Raw genomic sequence first — 22,026 nt, forward strand, 5'->3', positions numbered from 1 at the left:
ACACAACTTAGTGACTAAACAACAATGAGACCTCACATTTTATGCAACTGAAGTTTGTATACTTCTCTTATAGCATTATGGCAAAGGTCTTACCATTTCCGTTTTTGAGTACAAAAGTGACACTGTAATTTTGAATTACTCAAGTACAAGAGAATTGTGTCCTGAAGAAACACAAGTCATGTACAGCTTCCCGAAAGGGCATTTAAAATTCCTAGTTTCTTGAAAAGCTATCTTAAAAATGGGTATGATATGGGTGGCTCAGCAGTAAAGAATTTGCCTGCAATGCAGAACACACAGGAGACACAGGTTTTATTCCTGGGTCAGAAGATCCCTTGGAGGAGGGCGTGGCAACCCACTCCAGTATTCTTGCCAGAAAAATCACAAGGACAGAGGAGCCTGGTGGGCTATGGTCCATAGGGTTGCAAAGAGTCGGACATGACCGATGTGACTGAGCACTAGCATGTCAGATTAAGAAATGTGTATCTGTATGACAAAAGACATTTCAAAAAATTCAAATACCTAAATACCAGATTAAGAAAACTCTTTAAATTTTAATTTGAGCAGCTGTTGCCTCATTTCGGTTCTTAAACTAGGGGCTACAAAGAGTAGCACAGCTAGCAGTCATAGAGATCATAACAATGTAACAATAATTTTGTTCATCAGTTTACGTCTAGTATATTCATCAGAATCTGGCACACAGCAGACACTCATTAATTGTTTGTTAAACTAATCAAGGAGTCCATCCTGAAATTAACCAGCCAATAATTATTTAATCATTACACAACCTCTATTATACTGTTCTTTGGAAATAGCAATCTATTCTTATTCTTTAGAAAAGCACAGGCCATTTACATTTTCAATTTCTTATGACTGGAAAATTTTTTTAATCTATTACTGAGTACCATAAAGGTTTCTATTCTAATTAGCAACACTAAATAGAAACACAATATAGAAAAGATTAGATAAAGCAGATTAACCAACAAGGGAGGGTAGGATTCATGTTGTAGGAGTTAAACACCAAACATAAAGGATATAATGGATTTTTAACTAGTTTCTTCTCCCTTCTGTTTCAGTATTTATAATTAAGTAACTGCTGAATGGAAAGAGAAAATCCAATGCAAATGATATACAGGCAGAAGAAAGAAAAAGGAAATCTATTGAAACTATTACTGTCAATTCCTCTGAAGGCTCTAATGGTCCAGCCTATACAAAAATCTCATCATGACAATACTGCAAATAATCCCCTAATAGTACCCTCATATTTGCCATCTAATTTAACTGGATTATTTTTTGTAACTGATAAGTGGAAATCAAGTCAGAGATCGTTTTATACAAGTGGTAGGATTAACTGCATTTCACAGATATTAAAAACAGATAATGATTCTGGCATTGTGGTTTTTAGAATATTTCATATTTCTGGTAAAAAAAAAAAGTTATCTTTGAGAATACAGACTTACATACTAGTATTAGGAGAGATGAGACATTCTGTTGTGTGAATCTCACTTCATATTTTAAGCTTTACAAACACAGGGCAGTTTAGCACATTCATGGAAATAACAGGTCATTCAACCTAAATGCAGACTTTGTGTGACTGATACCTACTACTGCTATTACTGGAGGGCATGGTGGAGGTAGGGTACCAGATAGTGACACTACGGATAAAGTCTGGAAATGGAAAATACAAGAGAGAACACATCCTTCAGAAAACTTCTGAGACTTGTCCTGTCAAGACTCTGAAATTGACTTCACCCAGAGTTTGGAGAAACATCAAACAAGAAAAGCTCTTCTACACAAGCCCATGTTTCTCAGACTAGGCAAGAGCCTGCCAATATACTTGGCCAGCACTCTAGGGCAGCTGTTTAGCCATGACCTTGAATTCAGTGAGGAAAAGGGCTATTTATTGTTCACTCTGCTCTCTTTACTATGGAGGCTGTGGGTCATGTGCTAGGAAAAAAGGCAAGCTGGGGTTACTGGGGCTTCTACAGGCCAGGTAGACAGCAAGCCTTGTCTGGTTCAGATCACTTCCATGGGTGGTATCACAAACACACTCATATTCCCTGTCTTTGCTGATGCTGCCTTTCCGCTCACTACCAACCCCTACTCCTTGCCCCACCTCAATCACTGAAATACTTCCTCAAATCTAGAGATCTGAGAGAGTGTTTGAAAATCACTAGTTTAGATTAATGCTCAATCCAACGCAAGAAATGCTTATACAGAATCTTCTTACACACTTACACTGCTGCACTAGATCCTGGGCAACTTATTCTGCCACTGGGTGTATCTGACTGTTAGAAAGTATTTCCCAGTAGCAAGCTCAAATCTGCCTTCTTCCTACCTTCTGCTTTTAGTTCTAGCTCTGCCTCTTAAGGTTGCAGGGCACAAAACTGTGCTATCCCTTTTCCATCTGTCAATGCCCATCATAAGTTTTACCTCTTTGTATTACCTGCCCTAATAACTTATCCCACAGCGATCTGTGTGCCCTTTGGTTTCCTTATGTGTAGACCACTACTTCTTGGCACTTATGCTTTAGAGTCTTAACTATCTTGGGCATTCTTTCAGCCTTTCTAATAAGAACGTGTTCTCACTGAGGGCTGCACACTCAGTCTTTTTTTTAAATGTCTACTTCCATATCCCTTTACTATGATGCATTGGATATGTAACTAAATACAAATGAGCAGGGGTCCTCCATGAACTGGTCTTAACCGTGATGACTTTCCTTACTTTGCACCACATTTTCTTACAAAAATCTTCTATCCTAATCAAATCCAACTGCCAACTATATCCTATATCTTTCTCCTTTGCAAATAACTTTTCTTTCCATCTCAACTTGTCCCTCTCTAGGTCACAGAATATTAGTGTATGGTACACGAACTTCTGAACACTACACATAAAATGTGTATTTTTCTGTGGTAGAGAGGGTTTTATACTGTCATATAATCCTCAAAGGATTCCATGACTCCCCGAAAGATTAAAATGCTTTAACTTTTTTTTTTGCCTTGTCTGCTTAATCAACTCTTGGCACTAAATTTACATGGATCAGTTTTTGTACTATTAATCTTTATTGTGGCCTAATTCTTTTGCTATTTAATATTTCATGATTGTAAACCCTTCATAGTGGGCTTAGTGTATTTTTGTTATGTGTACTACCTTGTATGAAACAGACATTTAAAAATAATACTCTGGACACAGATGGTGAATCACCCTTCAAATCAGTCAGTGTATAGAGACTGGATTCTAAAGGTCCACATGGCGGCTGTGACACTGCTGGAGCTGGGCTAAACGCCACAACTAGCTCCCACCTCACCTCTGCTTTACGAATATTTTCTTTAGCTTCATCTATTTTCTGTTCCAACTCTGCTCGGTTTTGTTCTGATACTGAAACTCCATGGCATTCCAGATCATCTAGAACCTATTAAAGAAAATAGGAAAATGATAATTGTTTTCTATTTTTCTCTTATTAAATGACTAGAACGTCTAGATAATTTTAAAGACTTTAGTGACAAGTTTCCATGATTCCCTTTTTAACCTTTGTTTCCATTTATTTATTTGAAAAAATTTTTAAAAAGCTCTGAAGTAATTACAGACTTACAAGAAGTTGCAAAAGTAGGACAGAGAGTCTCTTCACCCAGATTCCCCAACAGTAAAAACCTGTCTAACTACCGTATAAGATAAAATCCAGGAAACTGACATTGGCACAATCTATAAATCTTATTTGAATTGCATTTTTTTTATATGCACACCTTTAACTTAAAAATGACATGAATATAAAGCACTGCTTCCAAACAACAACTAATACAAAATGGCAGAAAGTCTATTGTAGCTTCATACCTTACCAGGTGTTCCCTACTTCAAGATAACCACTGTCCCATCAATTTACTTGCATTTTATCAAACCGTTTAATACATATTTCCTATAAACTTTGCCCAGTTTTAAAAAATAATAAGATCTATCAAATGTGTCTAAGAAACCTTTGTGTGTTTGTACAAATAGACATCATCCTCTAATCCACTGATTCAATAATTCAACTGTATCATACTTCACTTGCTCTTACTTTACTGCCATTTGAGTTTTCAAATTTCTCAATATTATAAATATTACTGTACTAACTACCTGGGCTTCCCAGGTGGCTCAGTGGTAAGGAATCTGCCTATAACACAGGAGATGCAGGTTTAATCCCTGGGTCAGGAAGATTCCCTGGAGAAGGAAATGGCAACCTACTCCAGTATTCTTGCCTGAAAAATCTCATGAACAAAGGATACTGGCAGGCTACTGTGCACGAGGTCACGAAAGAGTCAGACAAGACTTTGCAACTAAACAAAAACAACAACAACCTAGTCAATGACTCTTTGAACACATGAGGATATTTATCTAAGGCAAAAACATAAAAGTAGAAATTGTACATTTTTATAGACATTGCCAAATTGCTCACAAGAGGCTGTACCTATTTTTCTAGTAGTGTGTAAGAGCACATTTCTCTACATTTCACCAACACTGGATACCATCAATCTTTGAAATTTTAAAAAGATTATCTCATTGTTTCAATTTTTGTTTCTCTGTAATAGAGCATCATTTCATATCCTCTATTCATTTTTCTAATTTTTTTATTATTATTTAAATATATTTCCTTCTAGATATGAGTCCTTTTTCTGTTATTTATGTCATAAATATTTCCTCCCACTCTATTGCCTTTCTCTTAACTTTCAGAAAACCTGTTGTTTTACAGAAAGTTTTAGCTTTTATGTAGTCACATTCATCAATCATCTTACTGTATAGGTTCTGGGTTTTGTGTCTTACTTAAGAAACCATTTGTAATATGCCAAAAATATTCTTATTCTTTTTTTTTTTTAGTTTTCAGTAGTCTTGTGTCTAGCACTCAGGTCTTTAATTCTTTTGAAATTTACCTTGCATATGGCAGAAGGGAGAAATCTAACTTTATATATTTTTCCAAATACACAAATAATTGCTATAATGCCATTTCCTGAGTAAATCCTTTACTCAAAGATTTGAAATGCCATTAACAAGTTTTTATTATGAAATATTTAAATACACTCAATAGACTAGTGTATTTTAAATACACTAAAATACAAAAATAGACTAGTATGATGAATTATTAAATATCAATCTCCAAGATTCAATAGTTAATGAAACTTCTCCACATTTGTTTTACCCATTCTTTATTTTTCTGTGCTAATGAAAAGCATTTTAAAGCAAATTCTAGACATCTTGTCATTTCATTCCTACATGCTTTAGTAAAAGTCTCTAAAAACTTAAAAAAAATACAACCATAATACTATTATCAGACTTCACAATAATCCCTTGGTCACCTTAATATACCGTTCATCATTAAAATTCCCTGCTTGTCGAAAAATGACTTTTTATAGTGTTTTTTCGAATCAATATCTAAAGGTCCATACATACACAGATCATTTTCTTTGATACATTTGTTAACTTCTGTATGATGCTACAGCTTTAAAACTACAAATATCTCATTATTATTATTACTGGCTATTGCTGTTTTGCTGTTTAGTCATTAAGTTGTGTCAGATTCTTTTGCGACCCCATGGCTATAGACCGCTAGGCTCCTCTGTCCATGGGATTCCTAGGCAAGAATACTGGAGTGGGTTGCCAAGCCCTCCTCCAGAGGATCGTCCCAAGTCAGGAATCGAATCTGTTTCTCCTGCTAGGTAGGCAGATATTAGACATGTTTTAGGATCAGATGAAGTTCCTTTGAAAATATTTTTAAAGTTTCACTGAGATTTCACTGAAATTACAAATAAATTTAATTACAAATTTTTTTTTTTAAGTCAGAGAAAGACAAATACTATATGTTAGCACTTATATGTGGAATCTAAAATATAAAACAAACTAGTGAAAATAACAAAAAAGAAACAGATTCACAGATATAGAGAACAAACTAGTGGTTACCAGTGGAAAGAGAGAATGAGGTAGGGGCAAAATAGGGGCAGGGGATTAAGAGGTATAAACATGCATAAAGTTAAGAAGCTATAGGGATATATTGTACAGGTATTTAGTAGATAGTGGAAAACATTGCTGAGTGTTCAATTATAGGAAAAATATATATCAGATATTTTTCACACAATAAAATTCAACTCCTTAAACTGGTTTGATGTTTGACTTAAGTTAGATATAACCTCGGAGAAGGCAATGGCACCCCACTCCAGTACTCTTGCCTGGAAAATCCCATGGATGGAGGAGCCTGGTAGGCTGTAGTCCATGGGGTCGCTAAGAGTCAGACACGACTGAGCAACTTCCCTTTCACTTTTCACTTTCATGCATTGGAGAAGGAAATGGCAACCCACTTCAGCGTTCTTGCCTGGAGAATCCCAGGGACGGGCAAGCCTGGTGGGCTTCCGTCTATGGGGTTGCACAGAGTCGGACACGACTGAAGCGGTTTAACAGCAGCAGCAGATATAACCTACTTAAAGTTAGATGTAACCTACTATTGCACTTACCCGTTGTTGGTGAACAATAGTTTTGTGCTCCCGTGCCACACGTGTGGCCCATTTCCGAGCCTCTTTGTTTAAACTGTGCTCTTCTGTGGTCCCTGTTTCTGATTCTAGCTGTCGGCTCTACAACACAAGAGAGAACAGAGGGAAAAGTACTGTTATCCTTGTTGAAATCACTACCATTTTGTAGGTAGACCAGAGGGCCTTCATTTAATCAGCACTCAAAACAGGAGGCATGCTCCACTACTGTGGAAAGCAATGTCTCATGTCATAGGAGATTAGCAGAAGACAAAGAGGATGGTATAAAAACCATAAATGACCACAGATTTTTGTCTTCCACTGCTGAACATTAAAGCTTCATCTCTAATACTGTAGCTTGACCCATTTTGGGTGTGAAGAAAACTAAGCTAAGCAAAAAAGTATTCATGCCAACTTACTATGACACTAAAATAGCTGCATAGACAAAACAGAAACAATTTAATAATTTCAATGGGATTAAAGCAGGAATCATTGGATAGAAGTGAAAAGAAAAAAAAATAAAACAATACAATAATAGCAACACAACCTAACCATCCTCAAAAATACTGGGCTTTAGTTACAGGTCCATCACCAACTTACCACCAAACCTCAAGCTAGCTTTTGTCCTTCTTCTGGGCTTTACTTGTCATCTCAAAGATAGGGATGCTAGAGCAAATGATCACAAAGAACAAACTGCAAAATCTAACTAAACAACAGTTAATAGTTAACCCCTATTATGCAAGGTACTGTGGCAAGTGCTTCATGTAACTTTTATAATAATTTTATGAAATGGGTCACATGGTCATTTTATAGAAAAGGAAACTGAGGCTCAGAGATGTTAAATAAAATTTCCAGTGTCTACCAGATAGTAAATGTTACAACTTCTGATTCCAGAACTAGAGCTCTTAATCATTAAACTGTTTTAACTTCTTCTAAAGAATGAAGAATTCATAAAAAAACAATCTTTATTAAAATTGGATTAAAAATTTAATATTTTGGGGGGGGACTGTAAGCAAGGTTGAAAAACTTTTTCTCTATGCAGACATTTCAGCTAAAGCTAGATTATATAATGATAAAAGAATTGAAACATATCTAAATCTAACCAACTTTACATTTACATTTTATACTGATTCATTCTTTGGGCTATTAGGGAATTATATTTGGTTTGCAAAAGAATCTAGGCATTTAAATTCATCTCTGAACTCAGAAGCCAAGGTTTAAAATGTTAAACCCTGAATGCAGAATGGAAATGTAATCTATAGGATGTATGGTAGAAAGGTATACTCTGAAAAGCTCAGGTACAGATTTTTGAGCCAGAAAGATCCAGTTTTAATCTTCTCTATGCCATTTACTAGCTTTATGATCTTTTGGGTTGTTAATTAATCTGCGTTTTAGTTACAGTTGAAATTGGTGAAAATGCCATCTATCTCAAAGGGGTTATTTAGGACAAAATGAGGTCATATTTTAAACATTTTCTTATAGCATATGTGTAAGTATCCAATAGATGGTAATTGCTAAAGACCCAAAAGAAAATTACTTGAAACAAAAAAATTAGCATTATTGCTAATAAAAAAATCCAAATAATTCCCAGGTTCCTGATAGCCCAAATAATGAGTCAAAAACAAGGTGATATAATGAAAGATTGAGATCCAAAAAGAATAAAACTGTAGAGCACAGAGTAGATGAGAAAGGAGGCAGCTAACACAGAACTTTAATTTTTATTACTGAGGCACATTGTAGGAACTGGTAAACTGGTCTAAAATGTGTCTTGGCTGCATGGCCAACTTGCCTACACAGAATCTGTACCTTTTTACTGAGTATTATCTGTGCTTGAAAGCTGTGCTTTTTTCCCCTCATTCCCTATGGGTTTACTATTACTCAGAATGGAGTGCCGATGATCAGGACAGATCACAAATACCACTGACTGGGAGATGTGATTTTGGGAACTTCTGGGCAAGGAATGACATGTAACAAAAATTCAAGTAGATTGATTGCTTTCATGAATTCTGACATCAAGCCATGGAAAAACATGGCTAACTATAATACAGTTCTAGACAAATGAGAATTCCTTATAAGGAAAACACAGGCCAGGGTACTAAACAATACATAAAGAAATGTTCTAATGCCACTCCCACAAATAAAGGTCAACATAAATGAGAATCTAGTAAAGATCACTACCTTTTTAAGATGGTAGTATCAGTAGTGGTTGATTCCAGGAAAGGATCTGTTAGTGACTGCTTCTTTTTAAAATGGTGGCTAATTTAATCTTTAGTTCATACTTTTAATACTTTTCCTCTATTTCTTAAAAATATGTTAAAATATATAAAAGAACAGTAACATACATAGGCTATTCAGAAATAATTTAAAAAACACTGTTATTTTCCTAAAGCAGAATATGAGACTAAAAATTAAATACCACACAACACAGTAGATTAGCTCTGGAAAAGTTCACTTATTTAACTTGATTATTTTATAACAATTCTCTGCATAATAGACAAAAATAGTTCAAATTACAAACTGAAGAGAAATGCTATAAAAGGAATTTCCTATCAACTTTTAAATGTAGGTTAGGTAGTTTACTAGTCTGTCAGTTTGGATTATTTGATAACTCAGGTCAACTCACATGATTCTTGAAATTTTTGGAAACATCAGATTTCAGAAATCATACAAGCTTTAATAAAACATTCCAGAAGCAGACAGATCTTTTCCTGGAAAATAAATGTCAATCCAAACACAAGCCTATGCTTTTGAGTACTCTTCTTTCTGGTTGGAATAACTACCCTATCTTTTTTGGTCCACAGACAAATTCCCAGTTATTTTTCAAATCTCAGTTCAAGTCCACGTTCTCTGCAAAATCTTCCCTGATATTCCCAGACAGACTCAGGGATTCCTTCAGTTTAGACATATCTCCATTATATTAATTTATTCATTTGTAAGACATCTACTATGTGGCTGCTGTCAGGCTAACATAACGTTATACTGTGACTACTGCACATAAGTTTCTTCCTGTTTGTCTTCAGGCAATATGAGGCCCTAAAGGATTCATTCCTGGCATGTAGCACCATGCCTAACAGTACACAGAATGCCCTCAGTAAAGGCTGGTTAACAAATACAACCTAAAGTGAGGGCCAGGCCACCAGATTACTAGTATGGTGCCTTCAGAAGTGATGAGAATAACATACTGAATTGGAATCAGTTTCTAATGGATAAAGCAAAGTATTTTGTGTGGAGAAGAACAGGATGAACAGAGGAGAAAGAGGACTAATAGTAAATTAATGCCATGCATTTTAATCCAGATTCTCAAAGCTCATTTTAGGACTGAGATCCCTCTGCTCTTGTAAAATAAAAGATCTCTTTTTTCATGTTTAAATTCTCACTACAAAATCCATTCAAAATGGATGGCTAAGGAAGGAATTTTTTTTTTTTGATTCCCCAACTTAAGGAATCTTTATACATTTTATTTTATGAAATTTATTTGTTCTTTAAAAAGTAGCCATTGAATATGAAGTGCATTCACTCCTCAAAGAGGCCTGGGTATGTCACTCTGGCTCATATACTTAACTTCCTCTCTGGGCCGCAGCTTTCTCAACTGAAAATCTAGACATCTCTAGATGAGATGAAATCCCAGATCCTTACCAGTGCTGCAATTAAGAGAACAGGCTCACGCATTGGCTGTAATCAGAGGGAACAGTGTGTTTCTCTGTGTAAGAGACCCAGAAATTATGCTATTCTATTGCTACTGTTCTCTGCTCCAAATTTCTTCTTAGCATTATCTGAGATGATAGTCTCAAGAGCAGAAGGGCCTTTGTAAAGATTATTAAAATATTCTAAAAACCTATAAATTTACTTGGAATTTTTAATTCATGACATAATTTTAGGATGTATTGGAGATGAAAACCATAAAGACAAACCATGGAAGGTGCAGGATGTCAAATTTCTAAGATGGTTAGGGAGTACAGATAATGCAGATATTAAATATCCATGATGCACTATTGACTGAGAAAAAAATAGCTTAAATTCAAGTCTATTAATAATCTACTTATAAAAAAATCTACTTATAAAAAGTTGTGTGTCCATTATCTAGGTAAGTATATATCTGCAGAGAAATGTTCAGAAGGATATTGGCCAAAATGTTACCTGTGGTTACCTCTGAATAGTGAGGGTTTAGGTGAAAATTTTTTTAATGCTTTTTTATAATTAGAAAACTATACAGCTATTTTAATTTTTAAAAGGGTATCATTTATTGAATATTTAAGCTCTGTGCTTAAATGTGTGTTTTACATACATTTAGATCTCAAAACAATACTAATAGAGACTATTCTCAATTTATAGGTGTGGAAATCTAGGCTCAAAAAAGATATATGTCTCTCTAAAGCCTTTTAGCCAGTAAGAGCTAGATCCAGAGTTTGTGTTGAGACTTCTTGAGATTCCTGCTATCATTTTATGACCATAGAGAGAGACAGAGAAAGTCACTCAGTCGTGTCAGATTCTTTGCGACCCCATGGACTATACAGTCCATGGAATTTTCCAGGTCAGAATAGTGGAGTGGGTAGTCTTTCCCTTTTCCAGAGGATATTCCCAACCCAGGAATCAAACCCAGGTCTCCCTCATTGCAGGCAGATTCTTTGCCAGGTGAGCCACAAGGGAAGCCCATACTTATATGACCATACTGTCTATTAATTGTTCTATTTATCTAACACTGATAACATAGAGAGAGTAATACTGAAAAAGACATTGCTAAAATACAAATTTCTTTTCAATGAAATTTTGGCTAAGCTTTTACTGAATGCTAAGACATCTTTAGGCTTAAACTAATATGTCAAGGATATTGGAAAGTGTGGGACTTCCCTGGTGGTCCAGTGGCTAGGACTTCACACTTACACTGCAGGAACACAAGTTCCATCTCTGGATGGAAACTAAGATCCTGTAAGCTGCACAGTGTAGCCAAAAAAAAAAAAAGAAGAAGAAGAAGAAGAAGATATTTTTTGATGTAATGTTGTTTTTAAAAAAACAAAAGTCAAACCATTTCAAGAGTTTAGGAAGGCTTTCAGAGCCTAGCAATGTTACTTTCAAAAATCACCAATCCAAAAAAAAAAAAAAAAATCACCCATCTTTTTAGAAAGTAATATTAAAATAAAGTCTTTTCAAAATTTATAGTTATTAAATAACTTTAAAGAACTACACTACAAAAAAAAATTTTTTTGGGGGGGTGGCTGCTCCTGTGGCTTGCGGGATCTTAATTCCCTGACCAGGGATTGAATGTAGGCCCTCAGCAGTAAAAGCAGGAGTCCTAACCAGTGGTCTGCCAGGGAATTCCCTTTCTGAATTTCCTTTCTGTCCTAAGGCTGAAGAACTTAAGACAGTCCTCTCTGAACACCTGACAGTAGACACTGCTGATTCTAGAAAGGGACACTCATGTCTATAATCAGAATCTTTCCATTTGGATATTATTGCCAGTATATGTACAGGAGGATGGTATCTATCTATTCATCAGGAGTATTTTCCATAAATTCTCTACCACAATGTGTTCATGTTGATGCTGCTGCTGCTGCTAAGTCACTTCAGTCGTGTCCGACTCTGTGCAACCCCAGAGACGGCAGCCCACCAGGCTCCCCCATCCCTGGGATTCTCCAGGCAAGAACACTGGAGTGGGTTGCCATTTCCTTCTCCAATGCATGAAAGTGAAAAGTGAAAGGGAAGTCGCTCAGTCGTGTCCGACTCTTAGCGACCCCATGGACTGCAGCCTACCAGGCTCCTCCAGCCATGAGATTTTCCAGGCAAGAGTACTGGAGTGGGGTGCCATCGCCTTCTCTGATGAGTCAATGCTAAATGTAATGTAAGATTCCCATCAACAGCAAGAGCCACTTGTAACAGTGAGAATTTTCAGGTAAATGCTTTGCATGATATATTGATCACATATAGATGTTTTTATAGACAAGGGCATTTAAAATATATTTATTTATTTGGCTGTGTTGGGTCTTAGTTGAGGCACATGGGATCTTTTAGTTGCGGCATGGTAGATCTAGTTCTCTGACTAGGGATGGAACCCAGGTCCCTTGCAGTGGGAGCACTAAGTCTTAGCCAATAGACCACCAGGGAAGTCCAGACAAGGACATTTTTGCTAATACTTATTTTTAAATAGATGCAAAAATTGCCCCACTTAAGTGAAACTTTAATATGCAAAATTCTAATTACAGCAAGCGGTTGTCTTATTTAATATAACTGTTAACCTATAGACGGTGGAATTAAATGTCAGAAGTAGCATTTTAAATAATAGGAAAAGATCATATATTGGAAATTAATTGTCAGCTCTTTTCTTTTTTTCATCGTTTCTGTGAAGATTTTATTATTTGTAGTTCAGAGAAGGTAAACAGGAAAGGGTCCTCTCATCCCCACCAGGAAGTTCGAGGGAAATGTTCCCTTAAGGTTTTCCTGCTTGTGTGTGTGCTGTGTGTGCAGCTGCTTCAGCCATGTCTGACTCTTTGTGACCCCATGAACTGTGGCCTGACATGCTCCTTTGTCCATGGGATTTATCAGGCAAGAATACTGGAGTGATTTGCCATTTCCTACTCCGGGGGCTCTTCCCTACCCAGGAATTGAACTCGTATCTCCTGCGTTGCAGGCGGATTTTTTACCACTGAACCACTGCCTGCTTGTATAGATCATACTTATCTAAGTTTTGTGGACATGCATGTTTCTTGTATTCTTTCCCAGGTTAATTTTGTCCTTTGTCACAAGATGTGAGGAAATGCTCCCTAAGTGTACACAACACTAGTTCTGATAATGGAAGGGAGACACACTGAGATGTATATAGGGCAGAGAGGTGCTGAGCAGAGCAAGTCATGTACTTTTAAGAGGAATAAGAATGGACAGTAACTATTAGCTACTTTTTATTCCAGACATATTGCCTCTTAGCCTTAAAAACTGCTGAGAGGTTGGTGAGTTATCCTTTGTAGAATAAAACAGGAGAGAAAATCCCAAGGAACTTCCAGTGATCAACTCAGTAAGGGAGTTGAAAACTGGAGGCCATGACTACAAAGTGTTATCATATTTCATTATCTTGGTAATGTCTTCTATATTTTATATTTAAGTATTTCCCATAGTAATTTGTGGCACAACCTAAAAAAAAAAAAAGAAAAGAAACATGCTTGTCTTGAGGATAGGAGAAAAAAGGCTGTTAACATTTATTTTCTATCTACTATGTGCCAGGCATTGAGTCAAATCTAATTTTCAAACTCAATAAAGTACAGTCATTTCATATAAGGAAGCTGAATCATAGAGGTTAAATATATATAAATATGTAAATAAATACAGCCAGCACATAGCACAGCTAGGATTTGACTCCAAAGCCCATGATTTCTCATTGTACAACACCTGCATGAATCTCTAACACAAAGTTATCACCCATGTGACAGCTGAATGACTTTAAACACAGAGATTCTGATAAATGTACTTGTAAAATCTCTCTCACAGAATTTACATTTATCCTTATTTTTTTGGGGGGGAATTTTAGGGTACATTTCGTATCCTTCTTAGAACAATCTTATACTAAAAACTTTCATTTAAGTGAAGAAAGATGAACTTTATTATTTCTAGAAAGATTTTTGCCTTTCAGGTCATCTGATACCAGGAGATACAAAGAAGGGATACCTTGGAAATCAGCAATTCTATATGGAAACAGAGACATATAAATCTTTCAGTATTAACCATGAGCCAGCTACTAAATTACTACATCAGATGGAACTTGCCACTGATCACTGTCACTTATCATCATCTTAAGGTTAAACTAAGATTCCTAATTTAATTCTATGGCTGTATAGTATAGATCATTGTGACTTTAGAAAATAATTTTGGCCAGTTCCCTTTGGTATATCACTCTAAAACATGACTTAAAATAATCATATATTAAAATAAAATGAAAAGGAATTTTGATGTACTAGCAGATAAAAAAAGATTAAGCCAAAACAAAACAAAACACCAAAAAACAAAAAAACAAGAAATGTAATACTTTCAACCCTTAACTAAATCCCAGTGGTTAATATTGTGACTGTTTTCAACTGTACATTTTTTGCTTTTGTAGGGAAAATATTGGAATCTGAAATAGTTTATATTAGAAACTTTTCAGAAGAAAATAAGTTACATTTAATCATGATGTTGACTTTAAAAGTCATATGGCTTTCCTAAATTTAACTTATCTAAATCAAATATTTATTGACTACTCTTCTCTATTTAAGGCAAGGGCATATACAAATTATATGCAATAAATATCTATTGGGTGAATAAAAATGAATGTGTTAAATCCATAAGGATTCAAAGTTCCTAACATAAATTACAAAATCCAAAGTAAAATAAAGGAACAGTACTGTCCTGCAGAGGGAACTTGTTTGCAATTACCACATGGCTGTCATACGTGAAAGATTCCATAGTTATCATATGTAAAACTCAAACACAAAATCTGGCTGCAACCTGCATTTACAGTGTTGTTCAACTCCTTCACCATACCAAACCTACTTGCTATTTCAAATACCGTAATGCATTTTCAAGCTTTTCTGGCTCTAATACTTATTAGCTGAGTGATCTTGAGCAAATTTCTTAAACACAGCTTCCTAAACTATGAAGATTAAAAAAAGCACCTAAAATATAGGATTGTTGAGAGGATTAAATGAGTTAATTCAAGGAATTCAATTAGAAAAATGTCTAACATGAAATAAACCTTCAGTGAATGTCACTTATTATTTTTATTATTTTCAATTATTATTTTCACTTCCCAGCATGTTTTTTTTCCCAATCCTGCAGAGTAAATTTCAATTCACCTTTAAGATCTAATCCATATTAAGAAGACACACAATCTGATAAAAAAAAAAAACTAAAGATCTGAACAGACATTTTATCAAAGTAAATATATGAATCACTAATAAGTCATAAGAAGATATTCAATATCATCAGTCATTAGGTTAATGCATATCAAAACTGCAATGAGATTCTATTTTATATCCTCTAGGATGACTATAAGCAAAGAGACAGATGATAACAAATGGCAGTGAAGATACAAAGAAACAAAACACACATACAATGGCAGGCAGAAACACAAAATGGTAGCCACTTTGGAAAAGTCTGGCAATTTCTTAAAAAGTTAAACATAAGTTACCATACGATTGATTCAGCAACTCAAGAGTAATGAAAACATATTCATACATTAACTTGTACACAAATGTTAATATTAGCATTACTGATGATAGCCAAAAGTGGGTAATAACCTAAATTTCTATCACTGATTAACAGATAAACAATATGTAGTGTGTGGAATACTATTCAGCAATAAAAAGGAACAAACTGTCGATACATTCTAAGACAAAGATGAACCTCAAAAACTTGCTAAGTGAAAGAAGCAAGACATAAGAGACCACGTATTGTATGGTTCAATTTATATGAAATGTCTAGAGAAGGTAAACTTATCAAGAAAGAAAATAGATTAGAGGTTGCCTGCACAGGGGGATGGGAATATGGATTAACAGTAAATGGACATGAGGGATTTTACTGGGGTCATGAAAATGTTCTAAAACTTATTTGTCATGCTGGTTGTACAATTTGGTATATTTACTAAAAACCAGTGAATAATACACTTGAAATGGGTGAATTATATGATATGTAAATATCTCTATAAATTTGTAAAAAAAAAAATTATACCACATCAGGATGCATTAACTGTACTCATCAACGGACACCAAGAGCATTCTGTCAGGTACAGCACTTGCCTGATTATATTTTACTTATTTGTGTACATGTCAGTGAGCTTCTTGAGTTTGGGCTCTTCATATGTAGTAGCTATCCTCAGCATGTGTCTGAATGATTGGCACTCAGATAGATACAGTAGGAACTCAATGTCTGTTGCACTGAAATGTGCTCCAGAAGAGGATAGGAACAATAGCAATTTCAGACACACAACAGAAGATAGTGGCAATTAGTCCTTCCTACATGCCCTACATTTACCCAACAGGAGAAGTAAATTGATGGGGCAGTGACTGGTGCTCTCCACTCTGTGACAGGCTTAGTGCTACCAACTCCAAGAGGAAACCAGAAAAGCAACGGAAACAATGGTTCTGTTCTCATATAAAAGAACAGTACTAGTCTATACTGGGTAAAAACAATTACTTGGGATTTTATTTTTTGTGGGCAATATGAATACTTAATCTAAAACAAAACAAAAAGTATATACAACAAATTTTACAGGTAAAAACATTTTCAAAATGATTATTCTAAAACTTTCAACAGTTGACAACCTGGGATGATTTTTATAAATGTGTGAGCATTTATCGTTTTCCATTATGAAAAGATTAATTGCTCCCCAAGTGCTGAACATTTCTTCCCTGAAAACACAGTAGCATTTAGAAAGAACATTAAACTGCAATTAGGATGTCAATGTGTCATTAATTCACTGTATGACTCTGGACAACTCTCTTTTCCTTTTTAGGCTTCAGTTTCCTCTTTAATAAAGGCAAGATTAGTTCTAAGGTTCTTTCCAGCACTCCTATTGAGGAAAACTAAGATGCTTCAGACAAGATGACAAATGAGAAGCTCAATCTTTTTACTATAAATAAGAAAAGAAATCCCTAATTTATAAGGGAAAAGGAAAAGCCCCAGCTTATTCATTCAGTAGCCCCTTACACATATATTTATAACTTTCATCCCAGTACCAGGTCCCACCCTTCTTTTAACATGCAAACCCACATATCCCATCCCTCCCACCCCTGACCCATACCCCCAAATACCTCAGCTATGGTCATTCTCAGAGCACTGACAGGGGAGAACTCAATATCCACCAGCTGGGCAGCTTTTAAACTCTGCCCAGTACAGATTGCACAAGGACAGAAAACAGCATAGAGTTAGAATTGTAAGGCAAACAGGGACACAGAGCTAAGAACATTTAGCACAGTGTTTAGAAACAAAGAAGGATTCAGGGTTGTCATGGGACTTCAGATGAGTGAGATCAGTCCCTATCAGCCTTATTTTCCTGAGGAAACTGGGAAAAGGTAAAATAATCTCAAATGGGTCACAATTTTAAGTCAAGCTTGACAAACTTGTCCATACCCGGTATCCTCAGGACAATGTCTCTGAGTCGTTAAGCAAAAGCTGATAGATTAAAAAAGGCACTACTAAGGGCAAGGGTTAATAATCTAGCGGGAAATCCTGATTTCCTACGTTCCTTTATATAGCCACTAACAGGGCTTTAAATTTAGTAGGAAAAGTAATGAAGACACCTCCAGCAAAGGTTTCTATTAAACTGATACCATTAAACTCTGGTATCATAAACTCCCCTGGTCTTGATTCTAAGTTTACCAGAGACTTTACCAACATAACTTGATTTCCCTCTTGGCTTACCTGCATTGAGAGAATGTGGTAGATATGTGCTTTCTTACCTTACAGAAGTAAAATACCTTTGAAAAAATGTTATTAAATTAGTATTCTGGTTCTTTTTTTTTTTTTAATTACAAAATGGCTATCATTTTTCATAGAGCAAACTCAAGGATAAAAGTATATGATTAATGTTTGCTTTTTATACATTGCCATTCGTGTTACATTGGCATTTGTGTTAATACTTCCATAGTCTAAGAAATCTGAAATCTGAAAGGGCCTATAATTTTTAAACAAACCCAGTAAAATATTTGTATACACATATTCATTATTCTATTTATTAATTCCATTCTAGTTAAAAACCATTGGTTTCTTCAGAAGAGTATACATGTGAAGAATTTCATAAATAGAAAGTATAAATTTACATCTGAATTGAAAAAAATTTATTGAATATTTTTCTCTTCTTCCCTCAGTTCAGTTTTCAGATTTCCAGTAACTTGTTCTATAATTTAACCCTACTAAGTAGAAAGTTGTTAGCATAAAGATGTTGGGTGTGTCAGTCATATTTTAGAAAGGAATGTCACAGTTTCTTGGCACCCTTACAGTTTTGTTATAAAATTGAGGTATACTCAGTCTTTTTTGTCTGTCTATTCCAAAGAGAATAGTTATTGAAGCACAAACATAGCTTAAAAACAAATAAAATGAAAATCTGGAATTCCCTTACAGTATCACTGTCACAAGGCTGGAACTGGAAGGGCTGGGGTTTGTGAAACACAGCATTCTCTTGTAAAAACAGCTGAAGATTATAGTCTCGTACCACCTAAAGAGAAAATAAAATATCTTTAAGGTTAAAATGTTCAATAATTGCATTTTTTAAATTTAGGGTTTTTTCTGTAGTTTTCAAAAATGATAAATCATCCAGTACTACGTGGTCAAAAAGAAATGATAATTACAATTTTTTTCATTTCATTTATTTTTAAAATTTTTATTTATTTATTTGGCTGCATCAGGTCTTAGTTGAGCATGTGGGATCCATTTCCCTGACCAGGGATTGAAACTGGGCCTCCTGCAATGGAAGTGTGGAGCCCCAGCCACCAGGGAAGCCCTTCATTTTGGATAACAGTTGTTATCCTTGTGCCCCATTTTCTCAAGAATCTAAATATGGAAAGTACTAGGTTAGAAACTAGCCCAGATTTGGGGACTAGACAATATGTACTATTTTAAGACTGCAGAAAGATGGCTATTACACAAGATGTTATTCTTTTGAATGGGGATAGGTAGATGCAAACAGGGAAGCACATCAGTTTTTTCTAAACCAGTTCTAAAGTTTTAAAGGCCTCTTAAAGTTTGCTTTATGGAGACTGCCATCTACTAGGAAACTGCCAGATAACCTTGTACACAACACAAAACAGTATTTTTCTAGTACTTCTCGCCACATTTCTAAGGAAGTTATATTCCAATTACCATCTTAAAGCATACCAAGAAGAACAGACTAGACAGTACTTTACAGAGAAGAGAAATTTTGATACACAGAAACTAGCAAAACAAATAGCACTGAAAGAGAGCCCTCTAAAAAAGAGTTCACTGCTATATTCCCTGGGAAAGAGTAGAAACCAACAACATTTGATTGTACAGAAATCCAGTTTCTTGTTTGCTACACTGCTTACCCTTGACTTGTCTTTCACCTGCTAAAGCTCATTAGACCTCTGCCAGAAGATGGGCAGAAGAAGGAAATAAAGTTTACAGCAGTCTTTGGCTATACTTTAGTAGACCTGGGAAAAGAATTCATTCAGGAGATGGAGAAAGTAGGAGGTATATTTTGTATTTTACTTACCAATACATCCCAATTCTCTATTGTTTCCCTCCCCTTCCTTCAACAACCATTTACTGAGAGAATTTACCAGGCCTAATATTAAACGCAGCAGAGAAGGGGTTATACACAGAGGAATAAATATGAATAAACAAAGTTAGTATCTTCAAGGAATTTATAATCTAGAAACTCAGACAATTAAACAGATCACACAATTAAAATACACTAACAAAGTACATAGAAGGCACCAGGAGAGCGCAAGTGCTATTTAATTCAGACTCCAGGGTGGGGTGGAGGGAGGAGTGATTGGAAATACATGGTCAGGGAAGGCTGGCTGAATAAACATATTCTTAAAGGGAAATGTGTTTTTTCTTTTCCTGGATTCCAGCTTTAAGCTAGAATAACTGAGAAAGCTCCTGATACAGTCCTGAGACACAGCCTCACTAGTCACCATGCAGAAAAAGCTAAGAGGATCATCCTCTGGTTGCTAAACCAAAACCCTGAAGCACAACAAATCCAACTTCCTTCCTTTCAAGAGGGAGGTATTAATCTTTTTAAAAATTTTAACTTTTTGGTATGGAATATTTTAAAAAGAAAACACTATAATGTGTCCTCACATACTATCAACCAACTTCCAAAACACACCAATTTTTGTTTCATCTAAAATCCACCTACCCCTTCCACCTTCTATTAAACTGAAGGAAGTCCTAGACATATTATGTTACCTATAAATATTTCAGTGTAACATCTAAAAGACAGACTTTAGAAAACGTATATTAAAATGTACAATGAACATTATAAAACAGTAACTGTTTAATTTTTTGTTCATATTTTTTAAAGTTTTTCACATTAGGATCACAATAAGGTTCCTACAGAGCATATGGATGATGTTGCTTAGGCTTCTTTTCATATATAGATTCTTGGGACTTCCTTGGCAATACAGTGGCTAAGAATCCATGCTACAGTGCAGAGGCTGCAGGTCTGATCCCTGATCAGGGAACTGAGATCCCACATGGCACATGGTGTGGCGCACCCTCCCCCCCCAAAAAAAATCACATATGTTTCTTCCTCCATCTCCCTCACCCACCTCACTTGCAATTTACCCGCTGAAGAAACTGAGTTTTTGTTCTGTAGTTTCCCACAGTCTGAATTTTGCTCACTCCATCCTTGTAGTGTTCTATTTCTTGTGTGTCCTGTAAGTTGATGTTTCACTGCATTCACATTTATTGTTTTATTTTTTGGCAAGGTGGTGTTTATTTCTGTGAGGAGGCTTGCCTCTTTTTGCCGTTAACAGCTGTAGTGGGCTGAACGAATGGTGGCTCTCCAAAAGACAGACCCCTGCCCTTGGCACTGAACATGTCAATGCTACCTCATTTGGAAAAACGTCCATTGCAGATATAATTATTAAGGATTTTGAGACTAGGAAATATTCTGGATTCTGTGGTTGGTCTCTGAAAGTAATGATAAGTGATATTATAAAAGACAAACAGAAGGAAACACAGAAGAGGAGCCAGTGAGACAAGAGGCAGAGACTGGAGTGATGTGACCACAGACAAACAAAAGTCTGAAGCTATCAGAAGCTGAAAGAGGTAAGAAACCGATTATCCTCTAAAGCCTTTGGTGGGAGTGCAGCCTTGTTGACACTTTCACTTCTGACTTCTGGCTTCCAGAACTGAGAGGGAATAAATGTCAGTCATTTAAAGTCATCCCCTATGGTAATTTGTATAGTAACCCTATGCTATGCTATGCTAAGTCACTTCAGTCGTGTCCGACTCTGTGTGACCCCATAGACGGCAGCCCACCAGGCTCCACCATCCCTGGGATTCTCCAGGCAAGAACACTGGAGTGGGTTGCCATTTCCTTCTCCAATGCAGGAAAGTGAAAAGTGAAAGTGAAGTTGCTCAGTCGTGTCCGACTCTTAGCGGCCCCATGGACTGTAGCCTACCAGGCTCCTCCGTCCATGGGATTTTCCAGGCAAGAGTACTGGAGTGGAGTGCCATTGCCTTCTCCGATAGTAACCCTAGGAAATGAATAGAACAGACCTACGATGATAAATGCCTAGACATTAGGGGCTGCAAGAACTAGAGAGTTTTCTATGTTTCTATCACTTTATCAAGGGTTCCATCATTCCTTTTTCATTTATTAGCTAGAATACTTCTATAAGAGAAACTTTCAAACTCAATTATTTAGTTACCTTGAGGCTGATTTCGTATAGGACAGGATAAACACTTGCCTCTTCCCTTGATTATCTAGTTTTCAAATTGGTCTGTTTCCCTAGTAACCTCAAATGAATGATCAATTATAGCTTTAATAAATTATTATAAAGTCATGGATTTAAAAATATTTGATTATTTCAATCTACTGCTATGATTATCAATG

General features: G+C 35.8%; 1 protein-coding gene across 2 annotated transcripts in view; it reads right to left on the reverse strand.

The window, feature by feature from the left end:
* FCHSD2 (FCH and double SH3 domains 2) overlaps positions 1–22,026 on the reverse strand; it is a 256,209-nt gene that overhangs the window by 38,368 nt on the left and 195,815 nt on the right. For both annotated transcript variants that reach the window (XM_070767602.1, XM_019975329.2), the window contains exons 10-12: positions 18,562–18,657; positions 6,474–6,590; positions 3,305–3,409 (exon numbers count right to left, since the gene is read on the reverse strand). In XM_070767602.1, the coding sequence (XP_070623703.1) occupies positions 3,305–3,409; positions 6,474–6,590; positions 18,562–18,657 (318 nt within the window). The remainder of the gene's footprint in view (positions 1–3,304; positions 3,410–6,473; positions 6,591–18,561; positions 18,658–22,026) is intronic.

Source organism: Bos indicus, chromosome 15 (genome assembly GCF_029378745.1).
Source record: "Bos indicus isolate NIAB-ARS_2022 breed Sahiwal x Tharparkar chromosome 15, NIAB-ARS_B.indTharparkar_mat_pri_1.0, whole genome shotgun sequence".
In the NCBI taxonomy this organism is placed as follows: Eukaryota; Metazoa; Chordata; class Mammalia; order Artiodactyla; family Bovidae; genus Bos; species Bos indicus.